The following is a 17,719-nucleotide window of genomic DNA, read 5'->3' as shown; positions in this document are numbered from 1 at the left end:
GTGAATAAGTTATTAAAAACGCCATCATCGTTTTACCGCTTCCTGTCGTCTTCTTTGTGGTTTCTGCCAGTAGTACTATATCATGTTGTGAACCATGTGACTCGTGTGATGCGGAGTAATGTCACCACAATTTTCGAAATTGCCATGTTTCCATTACAAATATACGCAAAACTACGTCAATATTCTGCTAATGTAGAAAAAACAGGATTCTGGGGTTTTTGCAGTGAATGAATGAATCGTGTGAAATGTGAAAAAATGCTTTCTGTTGCGGTTTTGTGAAATAATTTCATCATAATAAAAAAAAACACTTCCTCTAGAACAAAAATATGAGTTTTTTCAAAAATCATCTTGTTTCCATCCAGCAAATTTATTTTGTTATTCCAATATGCTTAAGTCTTATTGGTCAATGGAAAATGATTCTGTGAATTAATAAAAAAAGGGCCCATTTTATTCCCTGCAGCTCTCAGATTCTGTTGCAAGGAAAACTGATCAGATTTCCCTCTGACTGTCGCTGCAGCTTCGTCCTTCTCCTGCCCTCCTCTTCCTCTCTTTAGCTCTGTTTCCTCGCCCCTCCTCACCCTCGTTAGCTCTCTTTCGTCACTCTCTCTGGCCCCTTTCCCTCTTTATTCATCCCTCTCTCTCTCTCTCCCTCCTCCTCGGCGCACGTAATCATCCGGCTCGCTCGTCCCTCGGCTTCGGGCCACGCTGCCGCAAAGGATCACATCAAGCCCCGTCTGCACTCGACTGTGGCACCATTGTGCACTTTAAAAAAACAGAGACATACACGACAAAATCCGCCCGAAAACGGAAACGGCGTCGCTTTCCGTACGTCATCGACGCTTGCTGATTTGAAATGAAAAATAGCCCAGAAGTGTTGGCAGCCGACTCAAAGGAGGCAACGTTAATCCAATCGGTCGAGCCTCAGATCCGCACAAGCGATGTGAGGCCGATTGTGTGGAGAAATGGAGGATTAAACGGCGCTTAATTAATTACGTATTGAGTGCTCACTCCAAGAGACTAATGAAACCCTGGCGGTGAACTTTTCTGAGGCGCTGTCACAGTCTGATGGGTCCTGGATGGTGCTGTCAAGAACGGAAACACACACACACACACACACACACACACACACACACATCAGCGGCAGTGGCTGGTCTGTTTTAGCTGAGAAATTACAGCTTAATTATAGAAAAATCTGCGATATGCTGCTTTTCAACACAAAAGATGTGGAAACAGCACCCCCTCCGGCCAACAGCGGAATTACGTCAATGACAATAAGAATTTTGATTCACAGATGAAACGATTCTCTTTCAAGTGAACGTTTTGGAGAAATTTGAACTTAATGACGCTGTTTTTTTTTACTCTTTCTGAAGTATTTCCAAAACAAATGCTCTGCTGAGAAGTGAATTTTCTGTAAACAAGTCAACATTTACCCCCAGAGGTGAGAACATGGTGACTGCTGTGTGTGAGCACAGAGGAAGTTCACTGTTTTTTCCTTTTAGGTTTTTGATCCCATTATTTTGCTCTGGCGTCTCTAGCTGCTCCTTTCTGGAACAAACAATAAAAATATTTAATCATTGTCATTTTATGTTTACAATAATGTGATGGATGTCCGCTTTAAGGAATAAATAGTCTCCATGTGTCAATGAATGCTTTTGTGTTTTTTAATTTAATTTTTAAATAGTGCTCTACTGAGAAGTGACTCTTCTATAAATAAGTCAACATTTACCCCCAAAGGTGAGGACATGTTGACTGTGGGATTCTGTTGTTAATTATGCATCAGTCAGTTCTAAAAACACAAGCTAAGATGATGAAAAAGCTCATCAAGACATATAGAAAAACAGTTTATTCTTTCTCCAGAAGTTCCTTTCGCCCAAAGGTGAGAACGTGGTGACTGCTGTGTGAGAGCACAGAGAAAGTTTACTGTTGGATCCTCTTATCAACAGTAAATTCCTCTCAATTCCCATTAAACTTTAAACAGTTAAACCATTAAAGCTGCAGGATTGTACAGTTTTTGTGTAATTCCCTCTGAAATAACAGTACAGGAATTAACTTCCATCTGTGAGTGACAATTGATTTATCTGGAGTCTTTAATAAAAACTTTATTAAAGGGTAATCATTCTTATTTACGGCTTTAAAATTGGCTGAAATTTCTATTTACTTTGATTTCTTACAGCTAAAGCTGGAAGTTGTGATGAGACGGGCTTTCCTGGAAATTCAGACAAATTAAAACAGTTTATGAGAGTGAATAAATGAGCATTAATTTCATTAAACAGATGTAAATAAACAGAGCTAATATATGATTTACTCTCTAGGCTAACTGGTTTATAATGTCATGAGCTTTAACAATTATAAATTTAGATTCAAAACTAGTTCTCATGAAGTTTAAACTAACACAATAAGCTCAGTCTTATTAGCTGACAATCGTTTGCTAGATTGGTTCAGATGTTCACACGAATCTTAAAAAACCCAGCAAAGTAGAACTTGTTGTTCTTTACAGGTTTTGTACAGAAAACTGAGACCAGTAGAGCCGGTTCAGGACTCAAATATATTTTAAAAAATGGTCCTTTGTCTTGCATTGCAACCTGCCAGACAAAATATTTCAGCTAATGAAGTGTTTCAAAGCAAATAAGTCAAAAAGCAGCATGCAACTGACTCATCACGTTGCAGAGGCAACAAATGAATCATCAGAAAAAGGGATTCTTAGTGTTTATTCTTATTATTATTGGAGACATATGTTTTAATCAATCATATTATATCAGATTTAGGATTCCATAAACAATGAGAAGAGGTTGAGGAGAGATCAACGTGACTAAAAGCTAAAATACAGGTCACAGTGACAATAACACTCTTCAGTGCGGAAGTCATTAGAGAGAAAAAGAGACTCAAAATTCACTATTTTCAGAGCCGTAAAATGTTTAGAGGAAACATAAAAATCTTGTGAAGCTTCTAGAAAAGTGACTCTTTTTTACATGGAGTCATATTGGCTGCTCATTCAGGCTGCTAATATAGCTGCTACGCTAACAATGCTAAGTGCTAATAGAAGATTTCAAGGAGAGCTTAAAATATAAACTCACATTTTTTTTAGATATAAATGCAGAGCTGTTTTAATTTTGTTAAAAAAAACAGAAACCAGTGTATTTTTTTTTATAAATATTTGTTAATATTATATTGATAAATGTCTCAATAGGTGCTTATGCTCAATAAAATTAATATTTAAGGTAATCTGTTTAGCTCTAATAAGAATATTTTGAAAAATAAAAATAAATGCAGAGCTAATAAAATGTTTTTATCATCAATCCCAGCAGGGCTGCTATCAGTTTCTATATTTAGAGTAAATGAATTTAAAAAGCTTAGGGCTGTTATTTATAGCACCCAAATCTGAGAGATTAATACGGTGAACAAAAATTGGCCACAAAATCTCTGATTGGTGGATCTCTAATTATGTAAAATAGAAAACTGCACCAGAGCACAAATTTATTTTTATTATAATCTTAATAAATCAGTACAAAAGGAGTGAAAACCATAGAATATTAACAGGTTGTGTTCGGTTTATTTGTATTTATGTTAAGACCCAGACTGATCCCAAACGCCTGCACGCTTCCTGTCGTCTGCACCTGTTTTCATTCCCTGTCTGAGCGTTTCAGCTCAGAAACTTCTCCTCATGCCCCGTTTTAAGCATCGAGGAGCTGAGAACATCAGCAGAGGAGAATCTGCAGGAAAATTGGATTTTCAGCCCGTCTTACTTCAGATCCGAATTGATGTTTTCCACCGATCCTTTTGTTCCAACTTGTCGAATCAGCAGCTGCAAGGAGGGGATTTTTTTTCAACATGCAGCAAGAGAAAATTAAAGATCTGGATTTATACCAGATCCAGTTTTATTCTTTTTTATTTGTCTGACTTCTTTTTTTCTTTCTTTTTAAAGAAATGACAGAAAATATTTTCCAAGAAGTGACTTTTATTTCAGTTATTACTTCTGTGAGTATTTCTGCTACTCTGTACTTTGACTTGAGTAACTTTATTATTAAGTATAGCTCCTTTTACTTGAGTAAAATCTAATTAGTGCGAGTAACTTTACAGAACGAAGAACAAACATGTTTTAACTAAAAATTAATCAAAATGCCGTTTTTGTCATAAATTTTAAATTGAAAGGAACTGATTCCGCTTGATTTTATTATTTTGCGTTTATGTTGTTTATATGAATTATTTTTATTTTGATATTTAAAATACCAAAATGTCCACATTCATGTGTGTTTTGGTCCATCTGCTGATGTAATTTTTAAATAATAAATGATATTTTGATCAGTTACTCAGTTACTCAGTACTTCAGTCGTTATCGAACGCTGAGTAATTTCTTGGACGTTTTACTTCAGTAAAAATATATTGAAGTAGCGCCACTTTTACCTGAGTACAATCTTAGCCTAACTCTTTAGTAGAAAATTTAATATTTGCTGTTTTGTAGACCTGAATTCAAACTGTTGTCAAACAAGATGGCCGCCCTTGGCGCGATGACATCACAGAACTACGGAAACCCAGTGAGTACATTGGTGTAAAAAAAAAAAAACGCAAGATTTTCCAAAACTAAAACAAAAAAAACAAAAAAAACTTCCAGAACTGTGAAGCTAGACATTGCTCATCCTCCTATCACCCTAAAGAAGAGTCCGATCCGCTCCGTTTGCTCTCACGTCGACGTTCAGAAGCGCCTCGCCGTGCAGGTAACGCGCAGCGCCGGCGGATCAAACCGCAGAGTCTGAAGCAAACGCCTCGCTCTCCTTTCTTCCCTGTAAGAAATACGGCCTTCCCCACTGTGACAGCTCACAGATGGCGGTGGCAGAGGATCGCAGATGGTCCGATCTGCAGCTCAACCCCCCCCCCCGCACACGCAGCCGCCCCCCATCGGCGCCACACAGATGGTTCAGTCCGCCTCCCATGTTTCAAACCAGGGGGCCGGCGCAGAAACCCCGTCAGAGCTTCCTCTCAGGATGGCATTAGCAAATCGCAGGAAAATCAGCCAGGCGGAGTGGACACACCTGCTGGCCACCAGCTAAACACACATCGACTCCGAGGGGGAATTATCTAGAGGAAGGTCAGGGGTCACTGGGAAAAATTAAAAAAAACTCTGATGTTTCATCAGAACTCTGACTGCGGATCGCAGAAGATCGAAGGCAAAATTATGAGAAAAAAGTCTGAATTCAAAGAAAAAGAATTATGAAATGAGTCGGATTTCTGAGGTCAAAGTCGTAATTCTCAGATTAAGCCAGAATTTCAGAGAGAGAAAAAAAGTTTGACTTTGAGACAATAAAGCCAGAATTTTGGCATTAGCACCAGAATTCCGAGATTAAAGTAAAAATGTGGGAAAAAATTGTCTAAATTTTTAAGTTAGAGACAGAATTTGAGACAACAAAGTGAGAGTTTTGAGAATAACACTGGGATTCTGAGATTAAAGTCAGATTTCTGAAAACATCAGAACTCTCATTTTCTTAGAGTAAAGACAGATTTATCAGATTAAAGACAGAATATGAGAAAAAAAATCTGAATTTTGAGAAAAAAAAATAGTCAAACTTCTGAGATTAAAGATCAAATTCTCAGATTAAAGCCAGAATTTTGTTTAAAAAAACATCAAAATTTCAGGGGAAAAAAAGTCAAAATTCTGAGATTTAAATCAGAATTGTCAGATTAAAGTAAATTTCTGAGAAGAGAAAGTAATTATTATTTTCTCAGTGGCCCTAGTCCTCTTAGTAACCCGGATACGTTCCTGAACACTCACAGATGATGTAGTAGTCCTTCCCCTTGAAGAACTCGAGCCCCCACAGGTTGGGGCTGAACTCCTGGAACTTCAGCGTGAACTTCACGTCCTGGTCGGGCTTCACGCAGTTCAGCAGCGGCGTGTCGGCCTTGGTGATGGTGCAGCTCTCCAGCTGCTCCCTGGGCACCATGTACACCTTGTAATACTCCACGCCGTCGACGACCCCGCCGTCCACGCGCGGGCACACAATGTCCAGCTTGTCCCCGATCTGCGGGTACAAAACCACGCCTTGGCCCGGAACAAATCTGGAAGAGAAGGAGGGAAGGTGTTACTGGGGTGGTAACGTTTAGACTGGCGAAGGTCGGCCATTTTAGATGAGGGTTGACCATCGTAACTGAATATGATGCTACATTCACATATGGGTTGGACAATAAATCAATAACAATAAAGTGACAGGCACGTGATCAATATCAATAGATTATAGATGTGAAAAAATTTAGATCATTTCACTGAACTCCAATCCAGAACCACACAGCATTCTGGGAAATGTAGGCAGAGGAAAGGCTTTCACACAGCTAGCTAAGCAAGGTCGGTGGAATCAACTAACTCACTCACTCTCAGGTTACCTAGCAACAACTTTTAAAGTAACTTCTGGTTGCCTAGCAACAACTTTTAAAGTAACTTCTGGTTGCCTAGCAACAACTTGTTGAGTAACTTGTGCAGTTTAAGGTTTTTCTTTAGTTAAAGTGTTCTATAGTTTTTGTACGTGGGAAGTTAGGATTCATCTGTGTATTCAAAATAGTAATAATAATAATAATAATAATAATAATAATAATAACAATAATGCTTCACAACTGCTTAAAAATAAACAGCAGCACAATGTAGTGAAAACTGGGGTTAAAACAGAAAAGGTCACAGAACCAGCTCGCCAGTATTTCAGGTATTTAAAACAAAAATCAAATCAATAATTTCATATTGATCAATATGAAACGCTTATATCGTGATGCGTTTTTCAGCCATAGCCTACGTTCACACTGCAGGTCTTGATCCTCAATTCCAATTATTTCTTATGAAAATAATTTTTTTCCCGCATGGTCGTTCACGCTAACTAAATGTGAATATAATAAGACGGTTTATATACCCAGTGACCTGCATGCGCAAACAAAACAAAGAATGTCAGCAAAGGTCAGAACAGCATGAAGGAAGCTAATACAAAGAAACCAAAAAATATCATAATTATGATATTCAGCCACTGTTCACGTCCAGTCCGGCTTCTTCTGCTGTAATGACATAAATGTCCGATTAAAAGCGACATTATTGATTTGAAAACGATCAGATACAGACCCTATTTAGTACCACTGATGGGGGAAACAAACTGATTTTAATGTTAACATTTGAAAACTAAGTGAAAAAACTGGAACATTTTTCAACAACCTAAAGTCGGAAAAGGCATCTGCTGACCAAAGATCCAACAAACATCAACCTCCTTCTGTTTCAGGCATTAGGAACCAGAACCTGCCTCTGATTGGTTAAAAATGAGAAAGAAAAAGCTGATGAGTCAGGTTAAAATGCTGGTTGCTATGGAGATTCCCTCCCTTTCTGAGGAGCAGCACAAGCAGGAGTAAAAGGCTCAAACAAAGTGTCCTGTTTTAAAAACAGTAAAGTGCCTGTGAAAAGTTTTTTAACAGAAGGAAGTGGAAACTTCTGGTCGTCTTACATGGACATTTTTATGTGCCTGGAGTTTTTCATGTAGCAGAAACCAACAAATATGAATTCAGAGCTGAATCCTAATAAGTTTTGGTGTAGGCTCTCTGCAGTCTGGAGTGATTTGTCAGAAAACAATAAGTCCTGTAGGAGTGGAGAACAAATTGAATGAAAGTAGATAAAAATGCCAACGTTCTGATGTATAAACCGCATTTATGGAGATGAAGCTACAGCAATGAAATTGGTTTAAATCCAAAAGGTTTCTGCAAATGTCACAGAAACAGAGGACATACGGTGTCAGACTTTAAGATGAACATTCAGTCGTAAAACCTCAAAACATCATGAACCTTATGGAAGGCATCAAAACACTTGCAGACATTCTTAAGGAAAATGAACATTTAATTAAAAATTTGGGGGGTTAAAATGAAAAAAAAAGCATAAATGCTTTGCAAAAGGAGGATGAATGAATTTTTTCAATAAGATGTTTTGAGGAAAATTGTGTTTTTAACACAATTTCCAACCAGATAAGAAAATTAGATGCAAAAACATGTTGCTGAGGTTTTTCTTTTTCTTGAATCTGAAATTCAAAAACAAAGATTAAAAAAACTTTTTTTTGGATAATAAGTTAATGTTTTTGGTGTCTGGACGACAAATTGTTTCAAAAACATTTCGATTGTTGAGTCTCACTGAACTGTTACCTAGCAACCCAAGTTAACTCCAGTACGTTTGGTCAGCTGGTTTTACCACTGTGCAATGGCTGCTGGAAAAGAGAAGTGTTTTTTTGTTGTTGTTGGTGATTTACTGTTTAGAAATGACTTGCTGCAATCTTGTTGGTTGTGCAGGAGGCTCTACTTTTGCTTTTCAAACATGTATAATTGTATAATAGTGCATCTGTTTGCAGTCATTTTCACATGCGAGTGTAAACGCTGCGTTAGGGCGCATGGCCAGCAGCAGTTTATCTGGATTTAAAGTGACAAGACGTCTTAAAATAGCTAAAATGTCATTATCTAAGAATGTGTTTGTGCAAAAAATGTAATCAATAAAGAACTAAACTGTTCAAGGTTGGTTGGTTGTGTTTATTCTGAGTCTTTCCCTCACATATATTTGGGACAGAAGTTCTTGCTTTTCCGAGAATATTCCATAAAAGTGAACTAACTGGAAGCCATGGGAATAAAAGAGAAAGTCTATTATTTCAAAATCTTGACTTTGCTGATGGGGAATAAACAACTTTCAGTATCAGCAAGAGGATTTATATATGAGCTGCCTCCATTTGGTGCTTTTTAGCCAAAAGAATCCAAATGATCGCATAAACCATCATGGCTCCTAAAACCGCTGCATTTCTTCTCCAAACATCACCTTGTTTGCTTCAGGCAGCTGCGGGTCACAAACAGCAGCAGCTAACTAGGCCGTGGTGTTTCTCCCTCTTCCTGTGCCACCCGCAGGGATGCGCTCAGCAGCGGCTCGCTGCATCCAGCGACAGGCTCAGGGAGAAACACAGGCAAAGGGAGAGAGCGACTCTACGTCTCCGCCTCGCAGCGCCATCTGCCATCGTCCTCTACGAGTCTGAAGGAGACGGAGGGACGGAGGGACAGAGGGACGGTCAGTGGAAACTGGCCTCTAGGCTGCTGCTGCTGCTGCTGCTGCTGCTGCTGCTGCTGCTGCCTTTATGTGTGCAGCGTCCATTTACGTGTCTGATTGAAACATCGACGTGCGGCGCAGCATGAGGTTCCTGCAGCGGCGTATTAGGGTCATTGTAGACAGACAAAAAAAGAGGATACATTTCTGCCAAAAAACTGGGACTGAGATTAATCCCAGAAATATTTTGGAAAAGACAGATTTCTCAGACTTAAAGGTCAAAAATTTGCTGGAAAATAAAACTCAGAAATTTTGACTCTAGTCTCAGAAAATGTCCAGAGAAGAGAAGGAAATTTCTGAGCTCCAAAAGTCGACAATTTTTGTAGAAAAAACTCAGTGAAAAAGTCATGCATTTTTAGATTAATCGCAGAAACTTTGCAGAAAAAACAAGAACATTTCTGAGCTTAAAAAGTAGAAAATTTTCTAGAATGTTTTCTAGCAAATGTATTAATTTTCCACATCAGAAATTTCTATTTTTCTTTATTCTGAGCTTAATCTCTGACGTTTTTTATTTTTGACTTCAAACTTGTAGCATTACTAGTCATATTACTGTGACTTGATGAAGTCGGTATCATATCTATGAAGTCATAATACCATGACTATTCTCTTATTTTGACTTTGTTGTTGTACGAGTTTCTTCTCATAATATTTTGATATTCTCGTAATTTTGTGACTTGGTTTATGTCATTTTTTTTCTGATACTCTGTCATAATAAACAAAACAAAAAATGCAGTAGAAAAAATCATATTATGTATTTATTCATGTGTTTATTTATTGGGTTTTTACGTTTATGTTTAGACAGAAGAAGACGACTGTCTCTGTATGCTTTAGTACGAACAAACATGATTTTCTGCAGGTCCAGTGAAGTGCTCAGCATTTTTTCATGGGAGGTCACGGCCCCTTCTGCCCCCCTCGTAGGTTCGCCTCTGTCAGCAGCCTCAAACCCAGCGAGAAAAGAGATTTTACAACAGAGTTTAACAGATACTGAATGGCAGGTGTCGCCCCCTGCTTGTGAGGAGGCAGAATTCATGCATGAGGAATTTTTATGTTGATTTTATCTAAAAACAAACTAAGAGTAAAAGAATTAGATACTTCTGGATGCTTTAATTTTCTGGACGTCTGCTATTTTTTCCAAACCTAAACAATTAATGAATAACTAACAATGTTCAGAGTCGGTGAGAAGAAGAAGCTCGTGCTGCGAGGTTATCTTGGCTGACACTCTGAGTGCGTTTGGGAATAAAGAATAAAATCCTCTCGGTATGCAGAAATGAGGAGGTGGTGATAGGATGTGAAGCTTCCCGGAGTGGGAAAACCTCCAGGCTGTGTTTGGATGTCTGTGGGATAAATATGAAGTAATTGCTGTCTGAAACAAACAGATCTGAGAGCTGAAAGTGTAAAAAAAAAAAAAAAAAAAAGAGGAAAAACTGTGTGGCGGCTGTTAAAACCACCTGAAAATCTCGTTTCCTACATTCAGGACAAGTTGGAACTCGGAGTCCGCAGAGAAAAAGCAGGAGTTTGTACGACATACTGGATAAACTGATCATTAATCCAACTATCATTTCTGAGAGGCTCACGGGGATTTCTGGCTCTAAAGTAAAAATCTTCTCCTGAAAGGGCAGCAAGGCTGAAAAATCTCAAAGTTTAAACTGATAAGTGCAAGAAATCCTTTAAAAAACGACCAAAGATTATCGTACAAATAGAAAAAAACATTTTATTTTGTAATATTTGGCTCATCATTTTATTCTTGTGTTCATGTTTAACCTGTTCATAAGTGAAACTTTATTCAATTCCAATGTACTTTAAAAATAACTTAAACTACGGCTGGAACTGTCAATTATTCTAATTATTCTGATGATTAATCGGTTGATCTGATAAAAAATGATTCATTCTGTATATTTTTTATTTAAGCCCTTTTTGTACAATATCACAAATTCATAAAAATGCAAATAAACAAATAATTAAATAAGAAAATAAACATTTTATTACCTGAAATGCAATAACAACATTCCCTTTAGCTTGATTATCAGCAGCTAAGAAAATACTTAAAACGTCCAGAAAAATATGAAAAGCTCGGTCTTTTCTACTTGATTTAACATCAATACAGTGTAGAAATTATCTGCTTATTGTTTGGATTAACAGATTAATAATTGGAAAACAAAATGTGTTTAATAGGAGGCAAAGTTTTAGGAGTCCTAATATTTACAGAAGTATAACCTTGGCTCTGAATAAGTTGTTCTTTCAGCAAAGTGCCATTTTTAGTCTGCATTATTCAGTTAACAGTTTATCTATTACTGAATTAGTTGAGGATTATTTCAACAATTGATTAATCACGATTAATATGATTAATCATTTCAGCTTCTGTTCAAATATTTTTCAAAAAGAGACCCAAAATTATAAAAATATTCCACTATCATTATTTATTTACCAAAAACAAGTGATGAGTTTGATTCAGCAGCTTGTTGGATCATATTTAAACACTTTCTAGAGGAATTTGGGTTCTGATCCGACTGAATTTCCAGGAGTTGTACGTCCGCAACGCCTGAAATCAAAAACTACAGGAACATAATTCACTTTCCTGGCATTCTGCTGCTGAGCTGCGTCTGAAACGTTCCGGGGGTCCAGGACGCCGGACAAACCCGTTCCGTCTCCCATGTAAATTATATCGCCGTGACGCCATTTTAGCTGGTTGTCCAAAAAGCTCTCAGAACGTTGCAGCTGATTCAAACAGGTGCTTCGGAGGGGGATCGTGTTCCCGCTCTCCTGCCGTCTCCGCTCGGACTCCCACAACATTTTTACTACACATAAAGCCTTTAATGGACCACAGCCTCATCTTATCTAAAGCAGCTCATTGTTCTTGATCAGCCCTCGTGAATTTTTCCCCTCGCAGTCTGCCGGACCTCTGGTTGTTCCCAGATTCTCCGACACCAGCCTGGGAGGAAGACCCGTCGTAATCTGGGTTCATTTGTGGGACTTAAAATCCTAAATCAGACAGAATTTGACGTTTAAAAGCGCAGCTATTTATTAAACTGATAGGGAATGTACTTTGCTCCATATTTTCTGCAAGTCACAGTGAATTTACTGAGTTTTTTACTTCAGTTTGAGCTACTGTTACCATAAAACCTGCCTACAAATGATTGAATTTAAAAGAAATGATGGAAAAAAATCAAGTGACCAAGTTTTTGAACCATTTTTAACAATCAATATTTCACTTTTTTAGTGTCAGAGAAAGTCTTTCAGTGAATAAATGTACTGATTCTTATTTTAGTGGATCCTTTAGTTCCTTTAGTTCCACTAAAGGAACTAAAGGATCCACTGGTTTTCTGTTTTTTCTATGAAAACAGAAAACCAGAAGCTGAACCTTTTAAAAATTTGTCTTACACTGCAAAAACATAAAATCCTACCAAGAAACTTTGTCCTAGTTTTAGTGCAAATATATTAGTTCAACTGAAATAAGATAAAACTAACTTAGAAGGAACTTTTCAGCAAAATGCAAGAGCTGGTTTAAGTAAGTAATTGTTGAATATTGATTTTAAAAACTGCAAGCTCCACTGGCGGAATATTCCACTTGTTCTGAGCCGTTACCTAGCAACCACAGCCACGCCCAGCCTGTCGCCTAGCAACCCAGTTCTAGTTCAACTGGCAGATTATTTCACTTTTAACACAACATGTTTTTCCATGTTATAAGTGAAATAATCTGCCAGAGAAACTAGTACTTTGTTTTTTTAAATATATATTCAAGAATTATTGACTTTAAAAAGTTCCCATATCTTGTCGAAGTTACTTTAAGTAAGTTTTGTCTTATTTCAAGTGAACTAAGATGTTTCCACTAGAAAGTAGATTGTAAGATTTTGTGTTTTTTTAGTGCGACGTGAACTAAAAATTAACTGTTTTGATAAAATGATGATTGTAGGCCAGCATGAATAAATGACACATCTTTAGGTTTTTATCTTTGGACATCAGAATGTGAAATGTAAGAGAAATTGTATCCGCAGAATTTGAAAGAACAAGAAACAGAAATCGCATGTAAAGGACTTTTGTAGCCAAAGAAAACATTTTCAACATGTTTTCCCCGTTTTGGTTCCTGAAAGTTGGCAGCAGAATCTTGTCTTGATATCTGAGCTTTTCCTCCTTTTGTACTTTTGCTTTTTTTCCCCAATATTCTGCAAAATACCTTTGTTCACTGCAAAAACATAAAACCTTATCAAGGATTTTTGATCTCGTTTCTAGTGCCAACATCTTGAAAGACGATTAACCTTAATATTGATTAATAATTATTAGTTCTAATGGCTTCTATGTTAGTTTTGTCATATTTTAAGTGTAATAAAATATTTGTACAAGAAACTATAAACTATTTTGTAGTTTCTTGTACATTGTGTTTACATGTCATTATCAGTCTATTTATTGTCTGCTTTGCTTTCTCAGCGTTTTGACCTACATTTGTTTAAAAAAAAACAATGTAAAAGATATTCAGTTCAAAGTATCGACTGCCATGTTTCACACTTCCTGCTCTAATATGAATAAACCTCAATGCACTGCAAAAACACTAAATCTTACCAAGTATTTTTGGTGGAGTTTAGTGCAAATACATTAGTAGACTTAAAATAAAACAAAACTAACTTAGAAGCAAAATAGGATCTGGCTTTAAGTCAATAATTATTGAGAAGAATTTAAAAATTACTAGATTCACCTGCAGATTATTGCGCTTGTAACATAGAAAAATGTCTTGTTATAATTTAAATAATCTGCCAGTTGAACTATTTACTTTTCAAATTATATTCAAGAATTATTCACTTAAAACAAGATCCTATATCAACTTTTAGTTCAATTTTGACTTTTTTAGGTGAACTAAGAGATTTACACAAGAAATAAGACAAAAATACTTGGTAAGATTTTGTGTTTTTGCAGTGTAGTTAAAGACTAACGAGACGGATTGAAAATATTTGAAGGAATCTAAACAACGGTGTGATTTCACTCTGAAAAATTTCTTGTTTTGAGCAAGCTTTTGCTGTTGCAGTAACATCCTGGCTGTGTTGTTCCGTATTTATTTCTGTTTTTCTTGCTGTTTTCTGAAATCCAAACCGGGACAATGTTTCCGCTCACACGCCGTGTCCTGATCTGCAAACTGCTGCGTAACGAGAACGCTCGATAAACGCTGACAGAGGAAAAAAGCCAAAAAAACCCCAGTAAAAACGGTACGACCCGACCGCCTGAAACGTCCCAAAAGGACGAAGACGAGAGGCTGAGAGGACGAGAGAGGACGGCTGCAAGCTGCAGACTGGAGCAATAAAAGTGAAGGAAGGCAGAGAAAAGGTCACGGAAAACCGCTCGGAGAGAGGAGGGAGGGGTGGAAAACAAATTACAGCATTCCCTCTCATGATTGTAAATGTGTTCAACACACACACACACACACACACACACACGCCGCCCACCAACAGGCTTCAAGGCACGCTTGGCCCTTTAAAGTCTTCCTAAAACATCTTTTTCTTCATCCAATCCCGCCATAAATATTCCAGAATCAAAGCGCCTGGAGCGGTTTAACACGGATCAGGCTGTAAAAAACATCCAGACGTTTTAACGAAGCTCGTCAGGCTTCCGGTTCGTCCTGCTCACCTGTTTTCCCGCCATGTTTGCGTCCATCCGAGCCGCCGTGCGCACATTTCCAGCTCCTGTTCTGAACGCTTCATCAAACCTTCCTCAACCCGACTCCAACACGTCATCTCAGGTCTGAATTTAAGGGTTTTATTTTTGAAAAACTGGTTTAAAGGTGGAAAAACACGAATACACTGCAAAACCAGAAAATATTACCAAGCATTTTTATGTAGTTTCCACTGCAAATATCTTAGTGCACTTGAAATAAGGCAAAAACTAACTTACAAGCAACTTCCCAGCTAGATAAAGAAGTCAATAATTCCTTAATATTGATTAAAAAGTATTAGTTCCACTTGCAGTTTAGAACATAGGAAAATATTATTTTGATATTTGAAATGATCTGCCAGTTTAACTACAACATTATTAAAGAATCATTGACTTCTACATCTCAAAGAAACGTTACTCTTGAGTTAGTTTTGTCTTATTTTAAATGTACGAAGATATTTGCTCTAGAAACTACACACAAGTGTTAGGTTAGATTTTGTGTTTTTACAGTGTATGGGACCTTTCTTTCATTACACACTGCAAAAACACAAAATCTTACCCAGTATTTTTGATCTAGTTTCTTTTGCAAATATCTTAGTCCACTTGATATACCTTTTCTTTCAATAATCCTCAACAGTTACTTAATATTGATAAAATATTTATATATATTTGTTACACTTCTGATAAAATGTTTTTCTTATGTTCTAAGTGAAATAATCTGCCAGTTGAACCTTTTCCATAAATATTAATGAATAATTGAAGTATTTTTAGTCATGTTTCTTGTGCAAACTAAGACAAAACCTACAAGTAGCTTTTAGGAGTTTGATTAAAGTTTTAAATATTTCAGCTTCTACACAAAATTAAATATTTCCTTAAAATTGATTAAAAAATACTAGTTCCAGATTTTCCACTGAAAACATGAGAGAAAGTTAAGAAATCTTAGTTTTGTGAGCTCAGATGAAACGAGACCAAAGATACTTGGCTGGATTTTGTGTTTTTGCAGCGTTTTTGCAGCGTTTTTGCAGTTTTTGCAGCGGTTCATTACGGATTCAGACCAACGCGGCTGCAGTGAGGGTTAATCCATGCAGGTCTCTGCAGAGAGAAACGGGGTCTTTACTCCCCTCTACCTTTCATCCTGTAATCCAGACCCAGACATAATTACCCTCCTTCCCCTGAGAGACGAAGAAACAAAAAAAAAAAAACTCTTCCCCAGTTTAACTTCTTCTTCTTCTCTTTTAGACAAAGTTGGGCTCTAAAAACGAAAAGTCTTGGATTAATTCTCCTCTTTTAAAGAAAAAAAAAACCTGACAACTTTTATGCAACTAAAAAAAGAAAATCCTTGGTTTAGAAAAGGACCCCTGAGGTGCCCCCGCCGCTGCCCGGTCACAAAGGGCCTTTGGGGCTCCTCTGTAATCTCTTAATGAACTGCAGCGGAGGAGAGGCAGCGCTGCTTTTCCATATCCCGTGTAAAGCGGGGCTCTCTTTTGTTTCTCCCTCCCAGCTACAAAATGGATTAGTGGTTGGAGGAGGCGCGGCGATGTGAGCAGGGGTCACTCTCTTGTTTTTCTGACGAGGCTCGTTTAAGAAAGGCCAGCAACAATGAGGTTCAATCGACGGAGATACACACACACACACACACACACACACACACACACACACACACACACACACATTAAGCTGGAACCCAGATTTAAAGTTTAGACCATAAAAGTTAGAAGCGAGAGCGCTAAAAACCCAATGCTAACCGACCCGATGCACCGATCTGCTGGTTCTTTTGGCCTGTACCGATTTACGTTCAGCTGATTTTCACAAATTCTTGTTTTTACCCAAAAACAATCAACATAAAAAAGGAGAAAAAAAACTTAAGGATGCAAAGGTAATTCAGCCAAAATCTCCTTAACTTTGGGAGATCGGCTCACTGCAAAAACATCAAATCTCACCACGAAGCTGTGGAGGCCTTTTTTAAGGTCTATAAATCCTTAATACTGATGAAGAAGTAAATTATTTACTTATAACATGACATTTTTTCATGGTATAAGTGAAATATTATCATTACCAGTGAATTACTGACTTTAAAAAGCTTATATATTTTGCTAAAAAGTTTCTTATAAGTAAATTTTGTCTTATTTAAAGTGTATTAAGATGTTTGCACTAAATTAAACCAACAATACTTGATAAGATTCAATGTTTTTGCAGTGCCGAAACTTCAACATGAAGCCGATTTTATGGGAGGTTTGACTGACTGTTCCTGTCTGCAAGTTGGTAGTTAACGATAATCACCTTAATGTTGCCAACTCAGCAACTTTCCTGATATTTTTAGCAACAATTAAGACAAAAAATATCAGTTTTGGCCTAAATCGGAATCGGCTTTTTGAAGTGATCGGCCAGAAAACTGCAATCGGTGCACACTTTTAAAAAAATGATAGCGGATATTGTCTTCAGTCAGAGGCTACTTCCAATTTGCAGTAAGACAGACTGCTACAGGAGCTCCTCCATGTCAGCTGTCACTATCTACAGTAACTCTGTAAGTAAATGAGTTTTTTTAAATTTGAATCTTATGACTCATCAAAATGAAAGAATTACGTATTTATTCCGATTTCTGGATCTCTAATCCGACTTTTATAGGGTTTAATTTATAGGCTGAAAATGGTGGGAGTTGGTATATTTGACACATTTAATGATGATTGTAGGAAAAATCAGATTTTTATGAATTCAACATGTAGGGAAAAAAAATGACTCTGTTCTGATTAAATTGATTCAAAGTGACTCGTTTCTGGTGCTGTGGATGCTGAAAACAAGTTGAAACTTTGTACTGAGGTCAAATAGATTGCAAAAAATCCAGATTTAACTTTAACGTCTGAGCTCCTCGTCCAGAAAACTCCCACCCCGAGGCCTCACACGCTCCAACGGTGGACACATTATCACGTTTCCAGTTGATTTCCTAAAGTTAGAGCTGATCTGCAGCTCCAGGTTTGGTTATAAGGGCTTCTTCTTTCACTATTT

The 17,719-nt window shown here is 37.3% G+C and overlaps 1 protein-coding gene across 1 annotated transcript in view; it reads right to left on the bottom strand.

Annotated features, from left to right (window-relative positions):
• Positions 1 to 17,719, bottom strand: part of LOC102232342 (ephrin-B2a-like) — a 29,864-nt gene that overhangs the window by 9,889 nt on the left and 2,256 nt on the right. The window contains exon 2 of the mRNA XM_005798152.2: positions 5,765 to 6,048. Coding sequence (XP_005798209.1) covers positions 5,765 to 6,048 — 284 coding nt within the window. The remainder of the gene's footprint in view (positions 1 to 5,764; positions 6,049 to 17,719) is intronic.

This window comes from Xiphophorus maculatus, chromosome 7 (assembly GCF_002775205.1).
Source record: "Xiphophorus maculatus strain JP 163 A chromosome 7, X_maculatus-5.0-male, whole genome shotgun sequence".
NCBI classification, from domain to species: Eukaryota; Metazoa; Chordata; class Actinopteri; order Cyprinodontiformes; family Poeciliidae; genus Xiphophorus; species Xiphophorus maculatus.
Note: the sequence above shows the minus strand (reverse complement) of the source record. Positions and strands in the feature narration are given on the sequence as shown.